Below are 19,676 nucleotides of genomic sequence, written 5' to 3'. Positions count from 1 at the left end.
GGTACCGGAATATAAATGAAACGGTCTTGATGGGATATCCAAGCTGAAACTTGTCTCGCACATCTTGTGCTACCACACAAACGGTAAATTCGTGTATCCATTATAACCGTTGCAGAAGATATACAGCTCTATGGGTCATGTCCCAACAACGCCGGGTGCGCCTCCGTGCTATGCAAAATCCTATACTCATCTCATGCAGCGCGTGGTATCTTCGTACAGATTCTCCCCAAGCAGTGCGTACTATACTATACTACCTGGAAGCAGCTATACGCAAAACAATATCAGGACGCCATGTCAAAACAAAATGCACCAAAACGCTGTTTATATGCGCCTTGTTCCTTCAACTTTTGCAGGTGAGCCATCTTCCAGCACTAGACAAGGAAGATAAGGCTCATAAAATAAACATTAAAATCGCTTTCATAATTCCCCGCCAAACTCTTTATATAATGTTGGCGATACTCAACCGCTCTTTGCTCGTAGTTGCGGCGGTTGCGCTTCCACTCGGTGTCCTGTTGCCTCCTGCCACGGGGCTCACCGCTGTACCTCCCTCGCCCAACTTGGGTATCTCAGACCCGAAACGCGATACATCGCCTAGCCTTGGGAGTTCCACCGCTGGGCCAGGCGTCTCGCTCTTGATGGGCGGAGGTAGTGTCCAAGTTGCACTCGAGGGGGTCGGAGTCGTGGCTGGCACACCATCCAGACCACGAATGGCCGTCTCGAGCCTTGCCCATCCACCCCAATCTTTGTTGTCGACTTCATCCAATCCCGTACGAGCCTCAGGGCTGAATAACTCGTTTCTGGTGGCCGATGTGGGATACTGAAACGGCGACGGGGACTGGTGCAAATGGATTTCTCGCTCTAGGCCTGCCCAAAGCCACGAGGCATCAGTTGATGCCTGAAGATCAGCAGAAACGTATACAATCAAATCCTCGTCCCGTGACAGCATTTGTAGAAGAGCTGCTTGGTCTATCGATGGCCTTGAAGAACCAAAGTGTGGCGGGGCACTCCTTGCTAGGTAGTTTGTACACTCAACTCTCTTGGCTGCCAAGGCGGATACAAAAAACGACAGGTAACGACCGCATGCGATTGTTATATCCCTTTGTCGATCGATGGAAGCCAGTGCTCTCACGGCCGTCACTGCACGGTCTATGTAGCCTGTAAGGAGAAGAAACAGGGCACAACGAAATATGTGAGTGGTCAACAAGGTGGTTGCACTGTCGGCCAAGAGGCTTCCGTTTAATCGATGGAGCAGAGACACGGTTTCGAGAGCAATGTGAGTGCAGCTTTCGAGAGAAGCCATCCGAGCCTCGAGGGGGTACACTGGATCGAGATGATGCCGATGCAGGAGAAGACGAGCGTGAAATAGGTATGCCAACGGAGCAAGAAAGCCAGGTGCAAGGGGCACGCTGCTCGAAGGGTCGCATGCTGGCGGAAAGGTGTTCAGGCATTTCTTCAGATGGGTGTCTAGGGTTGAAAGATGAACTGATGACATCGACTGGGGTGTCAGCGCTGTAAGAAGCGACGAATACGACCGTACAACATGGATAACGGCTAGTAGAGAGTGAGTCAAAGGTTCTGCTCCCGTGGGCACCAACATGCCTCCTTCGTGGATAAACTGATCGTCAACTCCGGCTGGCAATGACACGTCGCAGTCATCATCGTCGATCATAACGGGTCGGCTCAGCTCAGTAGCCAAGGTCCTGTCCAGTATATATATCATCCACCAGGTCCTGCGTCGCATCTCTCCTTCAATCACTGGCCATGGTCCCGATTCAACGTGCATGCCGAGATCTTGAGAAACACGGACAGCCCTACCCAACCATCCCCAGGCCGCCGACTTCAGGTTCATCTCGTTCAGGCAGAGAGTTACTAACGTTAGTGCCCGCGCATGTTCCAGAGTAAAGTCGTTTGTCCATGGGTCAATCATCTCGTTGGCCATCTCAAGATATTCGGCAGGTTCGTAAAAGGAGTTTGGCTGGGAGCTTGATGTTGGGCTGAAGAGACTGCCAGTTGCCAGGACCGCGAAGAACATAGAAAGCCAAGTTGGGGACATTCTGTTCGACGCATTGCTGTTGTAGAGGTCGTTGATGGTAGATCGGAACGATGGCATGTGTATGATCGGAAACATGGAGTGGGACGAGTTGCAATAGGCATGCAGCAGTTGGTCTACCACATGCCTAGCAGGTAACTCTGGTCTCGGGGGGTCGAAGAATATAGGGGCTCGTTCACGATACTGGGCTGGGAGTTTCCAGATACCTCTCGAAAAATCGCGTACATTGGCCCTCGCTCTCGCTAGCTCTGGAACCGGTGCCGGTCTCTTTCGTCGCTTCGGTTCGGATCCAATGGCTGGTAAGCTAGAGCTGTTCTCGTCACCTCCTTCGGCATCGAGGTCCATGGGCCCTTCTCGATCCTGAAGCATACGGCGCAGTCCACTGTTCTCCCTTTTCACTCGTTCCATTTGCTTCTCCAAGTCCTGCACCTGTTTGATAGACGACATACGCCGGTTCGTCTCCTTGGTGAATTGACATTTGACATTTCGACTTGAGCACTCCGAGCAACTTGTCGTCTCGGTTGCGTCACATTTCACCTTTCTTTCTCGACAAGCATCGCAACTGGGGTCCTTCCTTCGCTGTCGGTATGCTCTCTTCTGTCCCTGGCCACCTGGTCCTGTTAAGTGGGCGGATGATGGTCCCGGAGTGCTGGCTACAGATTCATTCGAAGCGAGTGAATCGTGTCCAAGAGAAGATGATGTGGTCATTGGGCCGTACGGTTGAAAGCCCTGAGTGACTGGAGGTAGAGGGGGAATGCCAATAGGTTGGGGCGTTGCCGGAACATTCAAGCGTGGGTTGGTACTCATGGCCCCTGGCGCAAACTGGGACAAAGATTTGGGGGAAGTTGCAGATGAGACTGAAGACGAGTCGTAGGATCTGTTTGAGAGATTGGGCGAGCGAGCATAAACGTTCTGCGGTGTTGACATAGCTGGGTGCCCTCTCGGTGCCCAGCCTCTACTAGGATCTGTCGAGGAAGCCTCAAAAGGTCCCCCAACGGGATGAACGTTAGGGGGGCGTCGGTCAACGAGCATAAAGGTAACTCTGTTGAACGAAAGCTGCAGGTCGTCAAGTACAAAGTGGGCAAACTCCCGTTTCTCGCTTTGCTCGGAAAGAAGAAGCTAGGATATGCCGTTTGTTTGTCAATTAACCCTGCAACGGAGCCTTCAGTAGTCTTTGCCGCCAGTGTCCTAGTCCGCAATCAACAGTGTGAATTCGTCTCTGCGAAATGGATATCTTGAGTGTCGCGAAGCTGTGCAACCCAAGACCTTTTTGCTCCGAAGTGGTTATTCGGCTCATCACCTTGTTTAACACTAGGGATAGATTGCGGGTTTCCCAAACCACAATGCTTGGACCAGGAACGGCTAAGCAAAGCTCTAGGCGGTTACCGTTGTACCTGATAGCACTCCTTCTAGACTTAGAATGTCTATTTGGGGTCCAAAGTTCCAGTGGTAGGTGAGAGTATCTGCGGCTCGGAGTACTGGCCGAGTTAGAACGAGTGACTTCAAGAACAACAAGAGCGTCGACTGTGTGTTGAAGTCACAGCCTTAGAGATCCGGGACAATCTGTCGTTGTGGAAGGTCCTGCGAAGAAGAAAAGAAAAGGCGAGGCCACGAGGCCGGAGCTGACGTCGTTAGGTTTGGCTCACGGCGACTAGGCTGAGAGAAAGAGGAAATGTACCGTATGGAAGAAGAGGCGCCTGCAGGCAGGTATATCGCTGCTTGTCACTAGCTACCTGGGCGGGCACAACAGCAGCAGCAGGAGCAGCACCGTGTTAGTGGCGCTGGTCCGTGATCCGGGGCTCTCCGCGCGGAAATATTATCTGGGCCAGGCGATGGTAGATTGGGGGGGAGGGGTGGCCGGACCCTTGACGAGTTGGCTGAGCAGGGCTGTTGAGAGATCAGCCATGGCCGCTAATGTGTTTCGGGCGGAGACGGGCATCCTGGAATATGTTGCTAGTCATAATCCTAGATCCTAGGAGTATATCCATCGATCCAACATGTACCAACCCAATGCCACCCTCGGATGTCAGAACTCGGGTCCGTAGTGAGATCTTGGACTTGATCATCAACAAGAAGACCCTGTGCGCCAATTGCTCTCAGCTATGCATGACTTGAGGACAAATATAGGCCCTCAAACCTTGGTTGGTTCTGTAAGCGCACTATAAGTTCAGTGACCAACGACTGAGTGAGCCATTTCCCAGCGCTGTGCTGACCGATATGCCCGTCTGGACCAAGCTTTTCTCGGCGCTGGTCTGCTGAGAAAAGCTTGGTACTTCCGGAAGACGTTATGCACAAACAAGCCGGTCGATATTCGGTCATCTTTGCCTTGTGTTATCCGCGATGCCATGTGCTACCCCCGCGCCTAGATCGGCGTGTCTTCTTGTAGTAAGGTCGGTCAAGTTCGTAGATGAGGCCCAGAAAATTCGCCGAATCTCAACTTCCAGTCTCAGACACATTGACTTGATTTTAATGTACAAGATACCACTATAATAAACCAGATCTATCCCCAGATCCCCCGGGCATAACACATTGCAATAATATGCAGCAGAACCGAAGTTCGTATGTATCGATCAAAGCGAGTTACTTACGAGATAGTGACATGTTTGCAGGCGATTGCACACATCAGGGTGTAGTCTCAGAACTGAAACACGTCGTCTGTGCGGTCTGGCATGGTTCAGCGGTATCTGGTTACTAGACTGCTTGACTAGTGGAGCTATGGAGCTCAACCAGTGCATACTGGACTGCGCAAGGCTCACTAACTCCTGATTCATGGTTGTCATGCCAGATATGTGGCGTCAGCAGCCGATAAACAGTTTGAGGCCAGGGATAGAATGGTGATGTAGACGGGAACTAGAATAATTAGTCGCTCTCGCGTTTGTGTGCAGTCCGAGCATGTCGATTACAATGGCCCTTGGCCCATTCGAGGCCTTGCGCCGAGCTGGTGGACTGGAATCGTTTGCTGGTCGACTTAGAGGGCTGCAAGCTGCCGTTGGGCATACGGCGTGCCGGGCGGGCATGGGTTCGGTCATGATGGTTTCCGAAGGTGCCACCTTGTCCAGGTGTTCGCCAATGGGACGGTTATATCCGCCGCCGTGGGTGGGAGGCGGATGACGAATCCCCAGTCAGGGTCGCAGTGGGGATTCGGGCTAGAGCCGAGTGAACCGCCGGGAAGGGAAGGGTTGGGCGGGTGGCTCGCCCGGGCCCTATATGGAAGGGCAGTATCTCGATATCTGGTCAGCGAGAGGAATGAAGGTTAAAATAAACTGTACCATACAAGCATATCAACCAGCTAGGACTCCAAGGCACTCGGTAGGGAATGCATATATGATAACGTCCAGGGCCATGTAGGGTTCAAATATTTCGCACTCCGCATGGGACTGTACAATCATCAATACATACAGTGCTGCCCGGGCCATGACCCGCCTTGTATGTAACAGAAGGCAGGGGCATACTGTAAGAAAGCACAAGTCGGCGAGCAGCCGGCGTTGGAGATTCGAGTGGCTTACTCTCTTTAGACATCCTATCAAGCCCACGTCCATGGCCAAGTGAAGTGGGAGAGATGCGGGCCCGCCTCGTATGCTGGTTACATCCATACGCATTCTAAGATTCCAGAAGGGCAGAAGCAGTGCTTCGATGCCAGGATAGAGTTGGGACGAGATGTTAGTTGTCCAGCCAAGTCTGTTTTGTATGCAAGTCAATCCCTACAATTCAGAGAACCGGCGACATGGACATGGACCACAGACAACTGATTCATATTTAGTGGCGGCAAGGGCGCTTCGCTTTGGGGAGTTGTCACGCGCCTCATACTAAAAGCAATCCGTTGCGGCGTCTACCAACGGCCGATTGAAGTGGAAACAGATAGTCCGCCAGCGGAGGCAACGGGGCCGAACCGGTATACTCTGCTCGGTGTTTTGTATGTATCGAGTCGTGTTTGGTCACGGCCCCCAAGCTCTCTGTGTATCAGTAGGTAGTTTGGAATAATAGCAAAGGCTGCGCTACGAATACTTGGCAAAGCATCGGATCGCGAATTGGGTTGATGAAGGCGAGGTCCTCATTCGCTGCTAGGCTTTGGCGTGTGCCCTTGTCAAGATCGAGGGGGCGGGGGCCGTGTGGGCTGAGATTCGAGTTGTGGTTTCGGATGCTGACTACCGTAGAAGGGGTGCCATATGTACATGCTATCGTCTTGCAGCAGGGACCACGATCTCAGAGACGGTTTTAGTGTGAGCCATGGCACCGTGTTATTGATACAGTATTCGGGCACTCGCATACGCGTGAGAGAGCGAGCGAGCGAGTGATGCAGGCTGTAGATGCAGCTGAGGCTGAAGCGGAAGCGGAAGTATCTTTTTTCAAATTCACAAATAGGAGTTGAGAAGAAGATGAAAATAACGTTGCTGACGGGGAATGCATGCCGCGATACAACTTAGGCGAGCCTCAGGTTTACGCTGTAGACAGGGAAGGTAAAGTTAAGGTTGCCTTTGGTACAGGGGTCTCACCGTGCAGCACCTGCCGTGTTTCTCTGTTCATACAGTACACAGTATCCGATGCGAAGTAGGTGGTAGTTAGCGACTTTCCTTAGGCTTGGATTTGGTTAATTCAGGGAGGGAAAGAACGATTCTCGCTCAACCCACTGTCTTTGAGATGGTTCCTTCCATTCTTCGATCGGTCGGGTTTAGTACTAGTACCCGCCTATAGTAGATAAAGTTAAAGATTAGCATTAACTCTTGCCTCTAGGTAAGGTACGGAGTAGAGTGGTACATCTTCATGTGAACGAACCTGCTAATTTAACCTCACCTGTACGGAGTACCTTAGGCAGGAAGGGCCTTATCACGAACATTTACCTGTCTGTATAACTTACCCTATTCCCATGCTCGAATTTTAAGAAACAACCCCCCCCCCCCTGCTCCACGTTGATTCATCAGTTCCACTGCCAGGTCTAACTTCCCCGTTTCCTATCACTCCTCGTATTCTCCGTCGGCCTGCGATAGTATTTCTTCAAACGACTCACCTATTCCCTTCGGTCTGAGCTCCTTCACCCGGTCAAGAACCATGCATTTTCAACAGCCACCTGAGGAGAGACGGATCTGGCGATCATACATGCCCGCTGGCACGGATTTAATGGTCAAGCCTTTGTTTCATCGGCCCGTCCTTCGTTTATGGGCCTTGTCATCCGGGAACGAGTCACGCTTCTGAGTATCAAAGTCAGTCCCTGACACAGACAGGGCATCCAACTCGCTCCGAGTATCACACAGCTTCGGCAAGAGATTCAACAATCGAAAGACTCAGAGTACCTCAGAGTTCCTCAAAATTGACAGCGAGCGGTTGGAGGTTGGCTCACCGGGGTGTCCTTTCATCCTCTTGGAGGACGGAATGAGCCGTCAAGAACCGTGCTACGAATTGACTCCAGGGGTTTGTGAGCAATTGGCCAAATTCGTGAGCGATGGAATGTGGCAGCTCGAATCACCGCCACCGGCTGCATACATCCGCACTTGTTGATCATTCTTCTTTCTGCCAGCCGTTGAAGTCTCCAACACTTCGACTGACTCAAAGCCATCAAAAGGCATTCGGTGTGCGCATAAATGATCAACATATCGCAATTAGATATGTATTCTTGAGATACTTTCTGTCGCCCTTCAGCGGTTCATCCTTCCTATCCAAGACGACCCGCTAAAGCCACAAAAACGTTTACATGTCAGGTTGACCAGAACGACCAATGATATAAGACGGATCTGTTGCACCTCACTTTTCAATTGGTTTCGCTGGGGCTGATCGAGACCCACATCTCACTATATACCGCCATGGGTTTGTTATGGGCTTCATATTCTCCAGCAACCTGGTTTTCGGACCAGGCATACGGTAATCGCTTGTTTGGATACGCGAATTTGGTCTTCTGAACCACGTCAATCCACGTGTTTTCACCGTACGGATCACGGAGAAAGATTATGACAGTTGGATAAGCATCAAGGTCAAGCCTTTTTGTCCCTCAGCTCCATTGGATCTTCCTCACTGACAAGTATGCAGGCAGTTGTGTGGCACAACAGTCGCAATTTCAAGCACCGCTAAATCATAGAGCCGCCACAAGCTGAGACTAGCACAAGGCTTTGAGCATTTGACATGAATCATTCAAGAAGATGGCATTCCGCATTCTTCACCTTATTCTGAACAAATCTCCGTACGGAGTACAATATCTCTAGCCACTCGACTAGCTATCTGATCCATTTGCCTGGTCAAAGTGCCGGCAAAGCTTGGTCCAATTAGCATGTGGCTCCTCCGCCCGATGTTTGGCTGCTAATCGGTTCTTGAGACATTCTAGCCGCCCTTGACTGGGATGCTCTGCCCCTTCTCTCCACTCGCTCGGCGAACAAACCAAGCAGGCTTGTTCTCAATTCAACATCCTCGTCCCTCATGACGCCTGGAGCTTACGTACCCTGTTCCACATGGTCTAGTTTCTAGGACCAGCCTGCCAGCTCCATCGGTTGAGTTAGGTCAAGGACAAATGAACGTCCCGGACAGGCAGATCTATAGCGTTGTACACGGCCCGAAACGCCTGTCTTTGTCTCCTGGACCGAGTTGAAGTCTGCTTGGGACTTGCGACTGGACCCTCAACTCTGTTGGTCTGTGTTCTTAATCGACGAAGCGTCTGTCAGGCAGGCAAGATAATAATGCACACTAGTATAACTAGTCAACGGGACACCTGTGTTCCGATGCCATCTGCCAGTTATATAAGCTACCGAACGGAATGGCGCCACCGACATTCCGACTAGTCCTCAAGCAGGTATATGGTATCAGACAACTCTGATCGATTTCGCGTCATATCGCTTTCAACGAGCAAGAGTTATCAATCCTAACTCTTAGTAATATCCAATACACGACTCCCTGACAGATAATGTATCCAAGAGGCGTTGGAGATCGTGTGGATTCTATTGGAGGGAAATCACACGGAGACTTATATCCTCTTCAGATCAGAAACACGACTGGGCCGTCCCTTCTCGACAGCAAAGGCCGATTTGGTTGACATTCCGGACCTGACTGTCGGGAGAAACTCAGTAATGGCACGCATTTGGGTCCCTACATCTCATCATGGCGGCACAGATCCAACCAAACCCCCGCAATGTCTGAAACTGAGCCATGTACAGAGCAGTAGTGTGCCTAAGAAATCGGGGAACCGGTCTTTTCCACCTCTGCTGTTAGGAATCGATATTTCCGAGAATCCGAAAATGCAATGTGAAGCGTGTTCTATTAACCATAATGCCATATTGCCTGCCTACCGGGGAGGGAGGGAAGCTAAAAACTGTCGATAGCGCATGCCACCCTACAGATATTGTGAACCCTCATGCACATCTGGTTGTGATCATGGGAACTGTTCCGATTCGCACCGTTACACTATTTGACGGATAAGATGCTACATGTCCTGACGAGGGTAGCAACCTAGCTGAAAGCTGAGGCGAGTCAAGATCAGAGGACCATCCTCCCTTCTCGGCGTGCACGCATACGGCTCCCACAGTAGGGACGATAAGCCGGCAATTCTAGCCAGTAAGTTGCTGCTAATCGATTCTCCTGACACCCACATCCTTGGACCCCATGCTCGAGAGGACACAAAACGCCTTGGCATCGAGACGGAGGAATACTACATCATCATCGCTAATACTAAGCTGGCACAGAAGCCCGCGCAGATTTTGGCGATACCCAACACGGAACCCAAAGCGAGGCAGGGAAAACTTGGAGTAATCAATATGAGAGAATTGTCTCTCAAAGCTTGCTTGGCGTTTGAGAGTGCTGAAATGTGGATTTGGGACCCGCAAGCCATTGATATCCCATCCCAGCCTGTCTGTTCCTGAGGTTGTAGTGTACTGTGCTCTGAGGAGAACTGGACAAGGTTCATTTGCTTTTGGCGCGGGTGTCGGAACGGGAGTGCGTCCCTATTCCTGGAAATAGATGGTTAGGGGTGGCACGATAAGCCGCTGTTGATAGTCAAGTGACGGTCAAGACTCAAGACACTCAAGAGACTGGCATCTGACGGAGGAGGAAATGAGAAGAAGCCTTCCAAGGGTGGAGAGACTTGGTCTCAGGCCGTGGAGCTCTTTGTGCATGTGCCATGGCCCAACCCAACAAACGACTAGGTAGGCACAAGACGTTCAGTAGGATGCTAATTGACCACTAGGCCGGGACTAGTACCCGCACTTGATGCGATGATCAGTGGACATTGAAAGGAATTTCAATTAGTTAACAATGGCAAGACTCCGGCACTCATTTCAGCCCACGGATCTCATGTCGACCTATGCGACTATGACAAGTCGCTTACCAAGCTTGCCAAGCAAGATACCTGTCTCAACACGTTGAGATCAACCAAGATGCCGATACTATAACAACCGTTTCAGAGATGGAATACTGCATACGTACTCCGTCTACATACACAGAATCCGCACATACCGTTAATACATCTATCTACTATTTACCTTATGCTTGATATACTTGCAGAGATCACAATGAATGAAACCACAATCGATGAATGACTTAATCGGGGCCGGGAGCTCCCGCAACACTACGTCCTTTTATTGGACGAGATACTAAACAATCTGAGCCTGGGCCTATTGAGTTCGAATTTCAAAACTTGATCAATCGGTGCGAATAGTTCGAATTCTCCACAATCTAATTGCCTCTTTCTCTTTAGGAAAGGTGAAGAGAAAAGAAGAAGAAGAAGAAAGACTACATTGATAATCCTCTCAGCGAGAGGAAATAAACTTGATCGGCAAAGATCAAACATTCAATATGTGCAAATCTCAGTTCCACAGCTTCATCAAGGCCTTGCCAAAGGTCGAGCAACATCTCCATATTGAGGGAACTCTCGAGCCTGAGCTTCTCTTCTCGCTCGCCGAGAAGAACGGGATCAAGTTGCCAGAAGATCCTGTCTACGAGTCGGCTGACAAGTTGCGAGAGCGATATGGGAGATTCACATGTCTCGATGATTTCCTGCACTACTACTACCTCGGGATGAGTGTGCTTGTCACCGAAAACGACTTTGAGACTCTTGCGTACCAGTATTTCCAGCGCGCGGCGAGCGAAAAGGTCCGACATGCTGAGATCTTCTTCGATCCTCAGGCTCACATCGCTCGGGGTGTCAGCTACGACACCGTCGTGGCTGGACTGACAGCTGCTAAGCGTCGTGCTCAGAAGGAGTTGGGCATCACTGTCGAGCTGATTGTCTGTATTCTTCGCCATCTGCCTGTTCCCGAGTCTCATGCTCTCGTCGATACTCTTCTGGACCGCGGCCACTTCAACGATGGTACCCTGACGGGCTTTGGCATGGTCTCGAGCGAGAAGGCCTTCCCTCCTGAGCTCTTCACAGAGGTCTATGCCCGTGTTGCAAAGACTGGTACTCATCTCACCACTCACGCTGGCGAGGAAGCACCCCCTTCTTTCATCACTGCCTCACTCGAGCACCTCAAGGTTTCGCGCATCGACCACGGTCTGGCAGCCGCTCAGGACCCCGAACTCCTCAAGAGACTGGCTGCCAACCGCACCCTCTTGACTTTCTGCCCCTGGTCCAACGTGGCTCTCTGCAACCTGCCCGAACTCGCCGACGCCCCTGTGCGCAAGTTCCTCGATGCTGGCGTCCTCTTCAGTGTCAACAGCGACGATCCTGCTTACTTTGGCGCCTACGTCCAGGAAGTCTACTGCCGCGTCCAGGATACCTTCAGCCTCTCCGTCAAGGATTGGGCATGGATCGTCCGCGGTGCCGTTGAGGAAAGCTGGTGCTCTGATGAGCGCAAGCAGGAGATTCTCAAAGAGCTGGAGCAAGTTCTGGAGGAGTACAAAGATTTGAAGGCATGAGTTGTGATTCAAAAGTCAAGAAGGCGTTAGGGATGGGGGAAGGGATACGGCGGGAATACCCTGATGTGTAGGTAGAGAGGACGGTTGAATGGAAATACAACTCGCTATATTTCTGAGGAACAAGATATTTATCATCTAAAAATGCGCTGCAGTTCCTAAACCGCTGCTTGTCATCATGCCTGATCTGTCATCTCATGTAAACTGTCCCTTCTAAGCAGACCATTCTCTGTGCTCGCGCCATGAGCGAAGTGAAGTACACATGGACCGTCTCCGATCCTCGACAGACAACAGAACAAATCTAATCAGATAATTCCTCTTTTTCAACACTATTCTCTCGCATGATCTTAACCTTCTGTGGTATCCATGGCATCGCTCTTCAGCTTGTCCTTGGCAGCTTGCACCCGCTCCTCACGCCACTGCTCAATCCTCTCCTTTAGTTCTGTTTGTGGAATTGCATCATCGATAGTCATGGCCTGTCTTGTGAAAGGATCCTTGGGATCGCTTAGGAGATGCTGGACAATGGTTGATCGGTCAACAATATGCTTGCTGGGTAGCAAGACAGGGTCCTTCATGAGATCACCCATGATGGGGTCCTCAAAGTCGGCAGGGATGTCACCCAGATCGAGTTCGGCCTGGTCGAGGAGTGTCTTGGCATCGACAAACTTCACCCTGAGCTTGTCCCAGCGAGTGACATCGGCGGGATCCTTTTGGTGCTTGGAAATGAGAATGCGTGAAACACGCTCCAGCACTTCGGGCTTGTAAGAACGACCATCGGCAGCAACGGCGTCAATGAAGACTGGCGAGTTGCCGAGATTGAGATAGATATCGACAATGTCTGAGATGATCTGGATAGGGCGGAAGTGGTACTTGTCTCTGTTAGAAACACTGAGCTCCGCAGCTGCCTTCTTTCCTGCTAACGTCTCCAGGTTGTAGTTGAGCATGCTTGCCAAACGAGACACAATCTCGGGCATGGTGAAGGCTTCACTCATAGCCTCTGTGAAAAGCTTCATCATCTCAAGCGTCTCGTTGGCCAACTGCATAAAGGACGTGGCCTGGTTAGCCAGTTGTTGCATCTCCTCCTCCTTCTTCTGGCGATCTTCTTGTGGTATTGACGGATCTTCAAGTTCCTTTTCGATAGCACGGATCTTGGGAAACTTGGTCAAAGCTTCGTCCAAGACATAAGTGGCATCGTTCAACAACATGTTGACAAACTGAACAAAGAACTGCTTGTTAACTCTGCAACTGTATTAGCACCATCTCAACCCACGTCTCCGAGGGTTACTGACCGACTCTCCCGTGTCAATTGTCGCTTGTAGTGGTCGTTGACCCAAACACATTTGATCACTTGGAAGATCTCGTATCGAATATTGAACTTGTCATAGAAAGCAGAATCCGCACCCGTTGACTCGCATTCGATGTAAAACTTCATCAACCCCTTAAGAAGGTGATCGTTGGCAAACTGGCTGCCAACAAGCTGGTCACCTAGAACACCCCGCTTTAGGTGCATCAATGGCCAAGTTGCCGAGAAGAGTAGCGAAACCAATGATGACTTCAGGTACGGGTTCTTGATGTACTCAGTTGAGCGGAGGAATGTTACACATAGCGCAATCATTTCATCGCCAACAGCGCTAGGGAGAATCTTAGGTAGCCACCTGTTAACTTGTTAGTTCGGGCCTCTGTCGAATGTCAGCGTGGTGGACGGACCTAAATATGAACTTAAAATTGTCCACGATATTCTGCAGTGTATACTCTGGAAGGCATGAGAATACATCCGACTTCTCCGCAGGAAGGGGGAGTCTATGTTTGTTAGTATCATCATCCATATCGCGCACCGGGGCACATACTGTATCTCCTTTGACTCTTGACCAGGCTTGTACTCTGATCGAGTCACCAAACGAAGCAACCACACAGCCACAATGCGCATGAAACGCAATGATGTGCTCTGCATCCGTTCATCAAGCAGAACACCTTCGATGGAAAGCTTGACAGCAATGCTCTTCTCGAGAGCGTCGACGTGCCTCTGAACAGCCTTGTCATATTGTTGAAGTTGGACAGGATTGTTCACAAACTTGATACGATCGGCCTCCATGATCTTGACTCGCTTTTCCAGATACTTTATATCCCTGTCCAAGTTTTTCAGTTGCGAGTTGCACGCTTCACTTCCATAGTGATGCGCTGCCAGTGTCAAGAAGAAAGCCTCAGAGATGAAGTTGGTTTCGCCTGGTATCTTGTCCGCATAGAATGATTTCGCAGATGCATCGTCTGCGTTCAGCTTCGTCTCATCGCTGATATCTATCCGTGGTTGCTTCCTGAAGTAGTTGTCATCAATCTTGTTTACTTTGCTGAAATCCATATCCATGAAGGGTTCGCAAAATCGGTCTAGAATCGTGGTCACGTTAATCATAAAGCCGTTAGAAGCAACCTCCCTAGGGTCAACTTGTAGTGCTCTCCTCTTGTGATTTGAATTCATGATGTAGGCAAACCAGTCCAGAGTTCGAGATCTGGTCTCCTGGCCTGCGCGGATAAAGGCGTTTGTGATGGCGAAAAGATCATCTTGGTGTGTCCTCAGCACCATACGCAAAGCGTCTTGTGAATTTGCGATTCTACCCTTATCAAGACCACGAGCCCCAGGGAAATAGCTCTTGATGACTTCATTCTGGAGTGGTGAGATGCGAAAGAAGGGGCCCAGAAGAGTGTGCTTTTCGATTCCAGCAGCTGACTGAGCCATGATGAAGGTTGGGTGTTTGGCGAGGTTCACGATTAGAGGAGGGAATCTGGTGTACACTAACATGGCCTGGATATACGGCTTGTAATCCTGGTCCATAGAAATTGCACCCAGCTTGTTGCTGATCTGAACCATGGCATCGTTGAACAGAGCAGAGAAAGCCTCGTCATCGTCGAATCGCTTGATAGCTTCCTGTATGAAGTTGAAGCAAAGGCCGTTCTCGTCCTGCACGCCCTTCAACAGGTATGGCATGAGTGTATCATGCTTAGGGTTCGGCGATCGGCTACATGAGGCGTCAGGATGATATCTCCGACGCGGTGAAATTGCTTACCCATAAAGATCCGGCATGGTGAGGGCAAACAAGCAGCCACTCATACACAAACGCTTTGCCTCTTCATGCACCTCGAACTTGGGCCCCTCTGTTCCCTTGAACTGGAGCGACGCTTTCACAGCACGTTTCCAGCAAGGCAGGAAGTAGTTCATGAGAGGCTTATCATGGGGATAGCTGCTAGCCGCCTCCATCAGAGCTTGATCTAGCGTGTTGACGGACAGCTTCAGAGGCTCTCCAGACTCATTCAGTTCTTCGTTCAGGTTCGGGAGGAACGTCAGCCGTTGACCACTGCTGTTGACCATGTTATGCGGGTCCACAGTGATGCGGAAGATCTGTGACAATGTTCGGTCGGCATAAGATTCGTCGGACTCGAGTTGAGTGGTGGATGGCTTGGGGGAGGGTCGATCCGCTGGAGCGACGTCAATCTCAGATGCCAGTCTTTTACGATTCACAGAGGAAGTACCTGTTGAACTCGATGGCTCCGCCTTCACCCCTAGCTTGTCGAAGGGGTTCGGGCTGGAAGATGCCGGCGGAGCGACGGGGGTGACGTTGATCTTGGGCCGTGATTCAGTGGATGCGGGCTGCGGCTGCGGCTGCGGCGTCGGCGTTGACGTGCGCGAGGGGTTCGATGATTCGGAATCGGGAGCCTTGTTCTCGTCTGACTTGGCAGACACAGGCGTTGATGTCCCTAGCTTTGCGAGACGTCTCGCGCGGATCTAGAGATCCTAGTTTAGCGTAAAGCCCCCATCATGACCTCCGTTGGCGCAACTTGCCTGTTCCATCTTCTCCTTGTCTGGGGCATCGCCTCCAGCCCATGAGGGTTGCTCGTTGGGGTCCATGATGGCGATGACGAGTCGAAGTGCAGATGAGAAAGAGGGAGCAAGTGAAATAAGACGAGAATTATGTTGAAAGAGAGAGGTTCGGATGGGATGGCGAGGCTGAGAGGGAGATGGGCGAGATCTATAAGGTGTGGACCCAAGCCTTACAAAGACGTAGTACAGTTGATAATGATGAGCTTGGGGACCTGAGGGTGGGGGAATTCCAGGCAGAGCTGGGCCTAGGGACTCTGAGGTTCGAGGTGGGGCGGTGAGGCTTTAGTGGCTGCTTCTGAAGCTGTGGCGCTGAAACTTTGGTTGCCTACTCGTGTAGAAGGACCTGGAAGAAACAGTCACTGAAATATTGGCAATACTGTTAATGATAGATGGTGAGATAGCAGTTGAACAAATAATCTACCATTAAAGCCGTAAGATTTATGTTGGCCTGCCAAATCATCTCCCAAACTCCGCAGCACTCTTGTAAACTCCGCAATATAAAGTGGCTCACGGTTTCCGAGCACTGATTGCCATGTCTAAGCTGAGGTGATACAGAGTCGAGTATACAGCATCTGTATTTCCTATATCACAATGAAGATCTAGCTTGCATCCGATACTTTAAAGGAGCTTCTCAAAGAAAATCAACCAATCAATCGTGATGTACTATTCTTTGGTTGTTGGAAGATGAATTTTGGCAGTCTGCGTGAAATTGCATCCTGCTCTCAAACTTTCATCTCTTATGCTCCGGCTGCCTCTTCCGTGACTGTAACTCAACGTTAAACCTTTTTCATTAATGGCGATGTATGTGAAAAGGAATGAAGTTCTAGACCCCTGACGTCAGGCCTTCAAGATCTTCAAGTGACGCAGCGTCATGTCTGAAATAGGCAATGTGTCACAAGAAGCATCCAAACACAGGAAACACACACGAATATCAAACCTGAGTCGTCTGATTAAAATAAATCTATGATAAAAGACTACCGCCGATGCTCAATGAATCATAACCCTTTTCCGACGATGCCTACATGTAAATGCCCGGGTATTCCATAAACCGTTGCGCCAGTAAAGGATGGAAAAAAAGAAGAGTAGAAAAGGAAAACAACACTGGTCACAGACGGGGCAGATCTGTTCCTTCGACACTAGCTGACCGGCGACGTTCCGCGAGACGAGGGCCTTCTACCGACCTGTCTCTCTGCAAAGTCGTTGTGGATCCAGAGCTCGCGGCCGCTCTTATGCGGCCTTCTTCGCGGCTTCGGTTTAGGAGCCAGTTAACATGCATTCGAATCATATTAATATTGTTTCGCAGTTCAGTTACCTCCTCGCGGATGGGCATGATTTGGTTGATAGTCCACATACTCTGCCGTGCCTCGAGGTGTGTTAAGTTCTGGTGAACTTCTTCGAAACCAGCGTCGAGGTCTTGAATTGTGCGGTTGTCTCCCATTACCGAGTCGCCCACACCCCGACGACTGAGAGATGAGTTGAATTCAGTGATGCGTTGATTTGTCTCGTCCTGGCGAGTTTGGAGTTGCTGTACTTGCTGGCCAAGGTTGGTGTAGGAATCGATGATTTCCCGCTGTGAGCGAATTATCATGCCTGACGGTGTGTCTGGGTGGAATGCGCAACCTAGACTATGCGCATCCATTTGCCCACGCATCGCACGTGCTGGACAACCGAACTCGCTATAAGGACAGTTGATAACGGCACCTTCGCATTCTAATTCATCATGCTCCTTGGTCTGGCTGCGATACACGAGCTTCCAGCATGTCTCACAGCGAGTTTTGCTGTTCGGGCATGACAACAAATGCAGTTCGCGATCAGTGGCCTCGATTGTTACTTTGCAGTGTAAACATTTATCCTCCTTGTGGGGGCAAGTATCATCTTCGGGTTTAGAACGTAATCTCTTGTCACAATCAGCGCCGGGGCAGGTAAAGTCCTTGAACCGGCATTCCGTCGTAGCATGTGTTTCGACTACCTCCCGACGAACTTCTGATTTGCAGCCTCGTGCATGGTAAGGACACTTGACCATGAGACTATTAAGCTGAGTGCGAATGAGCCGTGGTGCGCTGAAGCAGTTAGGCCAGGCGAGAGGCTCTCGGTCAATGGGACAGGCCGTCCCGGAAGGACTAGAATCAATGCTCTGTCGCAAGCATCGGTAGCAGAATGTATGATCGCAGGGAGTTGTAACCGGATCCACCAGAGGATCATGACAGATAGGACAGAGTAAGTTGACATCTGGTTCATTGACATATGTCAAAGAATACATATCGAAGATGCAGTTGCCGCCATATCGTTTGGGTATTCCGAGGGAAGATGGATGCGGAGGCAGGAGGGGTCCGGTTCGGCGATCCGAGTTAACATTTGGTATCAAAAGACCGGAGTATGAGGGATCAATTCGAAACCTGACATCTTGTCTAACTTGCTGCGAGACTTGTGCTCCAACATAAAAAGTATCTGGCGAGGGCGGCCGAACGAGACTAGTGACGAGGTCGGGAGTTGGAGATGTGCGGCGAAGGTTGCGGCGAGCGAAGCGGCGAGCAGCGGCCGGACTCAAACGGATTCCATCATCGCTCGATTCGGACGCAGACGTCAAAAGAACAGGAACAGCCGCAGCCGCAGTCGGCGTAGGAGCGACAGGAGAAGTAGGAGTCGGCTGTCTCGAGTCTCGGAGGATTGTAGCCGTTGCGGGAGGAGGAGTTGTGGCCATGATCGGTAAAACGGGAGAAGATGGCCGGATCAAAGAGAAGTCGAATAGGGCCAGATCGGAAAGAAATTGAGGACCTGAGGTCGAGACATGTATTCGTGGATTGTGTGCGTGTTGTGCGACGTCGCGATGACGCTCATGGGCGGGGGGAGTCGATGTTTTGATGAAGAAGGGAAGAAAGGGAGGATCTCGATGTGCACATCAGGACCGTATTAGGCGGAGGTACAGTAGAGCCGAGGAGGCCATGCCATGATAAGAGCCCAGGTGTGCTAACAATTTTAGCGGGAGAGTTTAGGAGGCAGCATTTTGGCGGGGTTGACAAAAAAGAAGCGGATCAGGAGAGGAGCTTGGCTGTAGAAAAAGCAGGGGTCTGATTATGATGCGTGCGAGTAGAATGATCAATTGAGGGTCTATAGAGGATCATTGGGGCAGTGATTAGAGTCTACGTGATGACCATGCTGTGCTCTTTCACTCTCTGTTTTTGTTGTTTATGAAAAGAGTCTCTATTTCTCGTGATAATTGCTTCTCGATCTCACCACCCAAATCATCATCAGTTTCAGCTACTCCCCAGGGTCAGGGTCCTTGGTTCGGTTTTTTTTGTCGATTACATCATCGGTCTGTCATTTTCGCCTTACTTTTTTCTTTTCCCATGCCCATGTTGAGCATATCCCCGCCAACTGCCGACGACGAACCCTTTCTTCACCACATTGGGCTTGGTTGCACCGTTAACAGCAACATTCCCAACAACTCAACTCAAGCCGGCTTTTTCAGGGGCTTAAGTTAGGGAAAGGGGTAAATTAAATTAGGGCATATTTTAAAGGTCAGGATTAAATTAAATAAGCTAACTTAAGAAATCTTAGTTAGATAGCTATAAAAAATAGCCCTACCTATTTTCTATAACTAGCTTCTTAAATAAAGTATTACTTTTATTACCTTTAAATTAAGCCTATAATATTAATCTAATAATATTATTCTAGCCTAACTAAATAACCCCTTTACTCTAGCTAATTTAGTAAGTATATATAAGATATTATAAGCTATCTTTAATAATATAAAATAGGTATATTTATATTACTTTTACTATTTAATTAGTTTATAGCTAACCTTTTTTATTAAATACTAAAATAGCTTAGTAATAAATATTTTATATAGCCTTACCTATTTTATATAAAAGGCAATAAAAATACTATTAATTTTATTAAGTTAAAAAACTATATTTTATATAATAAGTA

The 19,676-nt window shown here is 49.9% G+C and overlaps 4 protein-coding genes across 4 annotated transcripts; 1 reads left to right on the top strand and 3 right to left on the bottom strand.

The window, feature by feature from the left end:
* Window positions 1-439: 439 nt before the first annotated feature.
* On the bottom strand, window positions 440-2,977 carry FSUBG_1254 (ZFR1 regulator of fumonisin biosynthesis; the record flags this gene model as incomplete). Its single annotated transcript, XM_036677338.1, has 1 exon — window positions 440-2,977. One exon carries the CDS (start codon window positions 2,975-2,977, stop codon window positions 440-442), a length of 2,538 nt encoding a protein of 845 aa, XP_036543151.1.
* Window positions 2,978-10,816: 7,839 nt separating this feature from the next.
* FSUBG_1253 (adenosine deaminase) lies at window positions 10,817-11,878 on the top strand (the record flags this gene model as incomplete). The annotated part of the gene is made up of 1 exon (XM_036677327.1): window positions 10,817-11,878. The coding sequence occupies one exon, from the start codon at window positions 10,817-10,819 to the stop codon at window positions 11,876-11,878; it is 1,062 nt and encodes a 353-aa protein (XP_036543150.1).
* Window positions 11,879-12,222: 344 nt separating this feature from the next.
* FSUBG_1252 (ubiquitin conjugation factor E4 B) lies at window positions 12,223-15,773 on the bottom strand (the record flags this gene model as incomplete). Its single annotated transcript, XM_036677316.1, has 6 exons — window positions 12,223-13,114; window positions 13,165-13,530; window positions 13,583-13,675; window positions 13,723-14,886; window positions 14,935-15,622; window positions 15,689-15,773. The coding sequence occupies 6 exons, from the start codon at window positions 15,771-15,773 to the stop codon at window positions 12,223-12,225; spliced, it is 3,288 nt and encodes a 1,095-aa protein (XP_036543149.1).
* A 1,078-nt stretch (window positions 15,774-16,851) lies between these two features.
* FSUBG_1251 (uncharacterized protein) lies at window positions 16,852-18,447 on the bottom strand (the record flags this gene model as incomplete). Its single annotated transcript, XM_036677306.1, has 1 exon — window positions 16,852-18,447. One exon carries the CDS (start codon window positions 18,445-18,447, stop codon window positions 16,852-16,854), a length of 1,596 nt encoding a protein of 531 aa, XP_036543148.1.
* Window positions 18,448-19,676: the final 1,229 nt, after the last annotated feature.

Source organism: Fusarium subglutinans (genome assembly GCF_013396075.1).
Source record: "Fusarium subglutinans strain NRRL 66333 chromosome Unknown NRRL66333_c0000006, whole genome shotgun sequence".
Lineage (NCBI taxonomy): Eukaryota > Fungi > Ascomycota > Sordariomycetes > Hypocreales > Nectriaceae > Fusarium > Fusarium subglutinans.
This window is presented reverse-complemented; position numbering and strand designations above follow the sequence as displayed.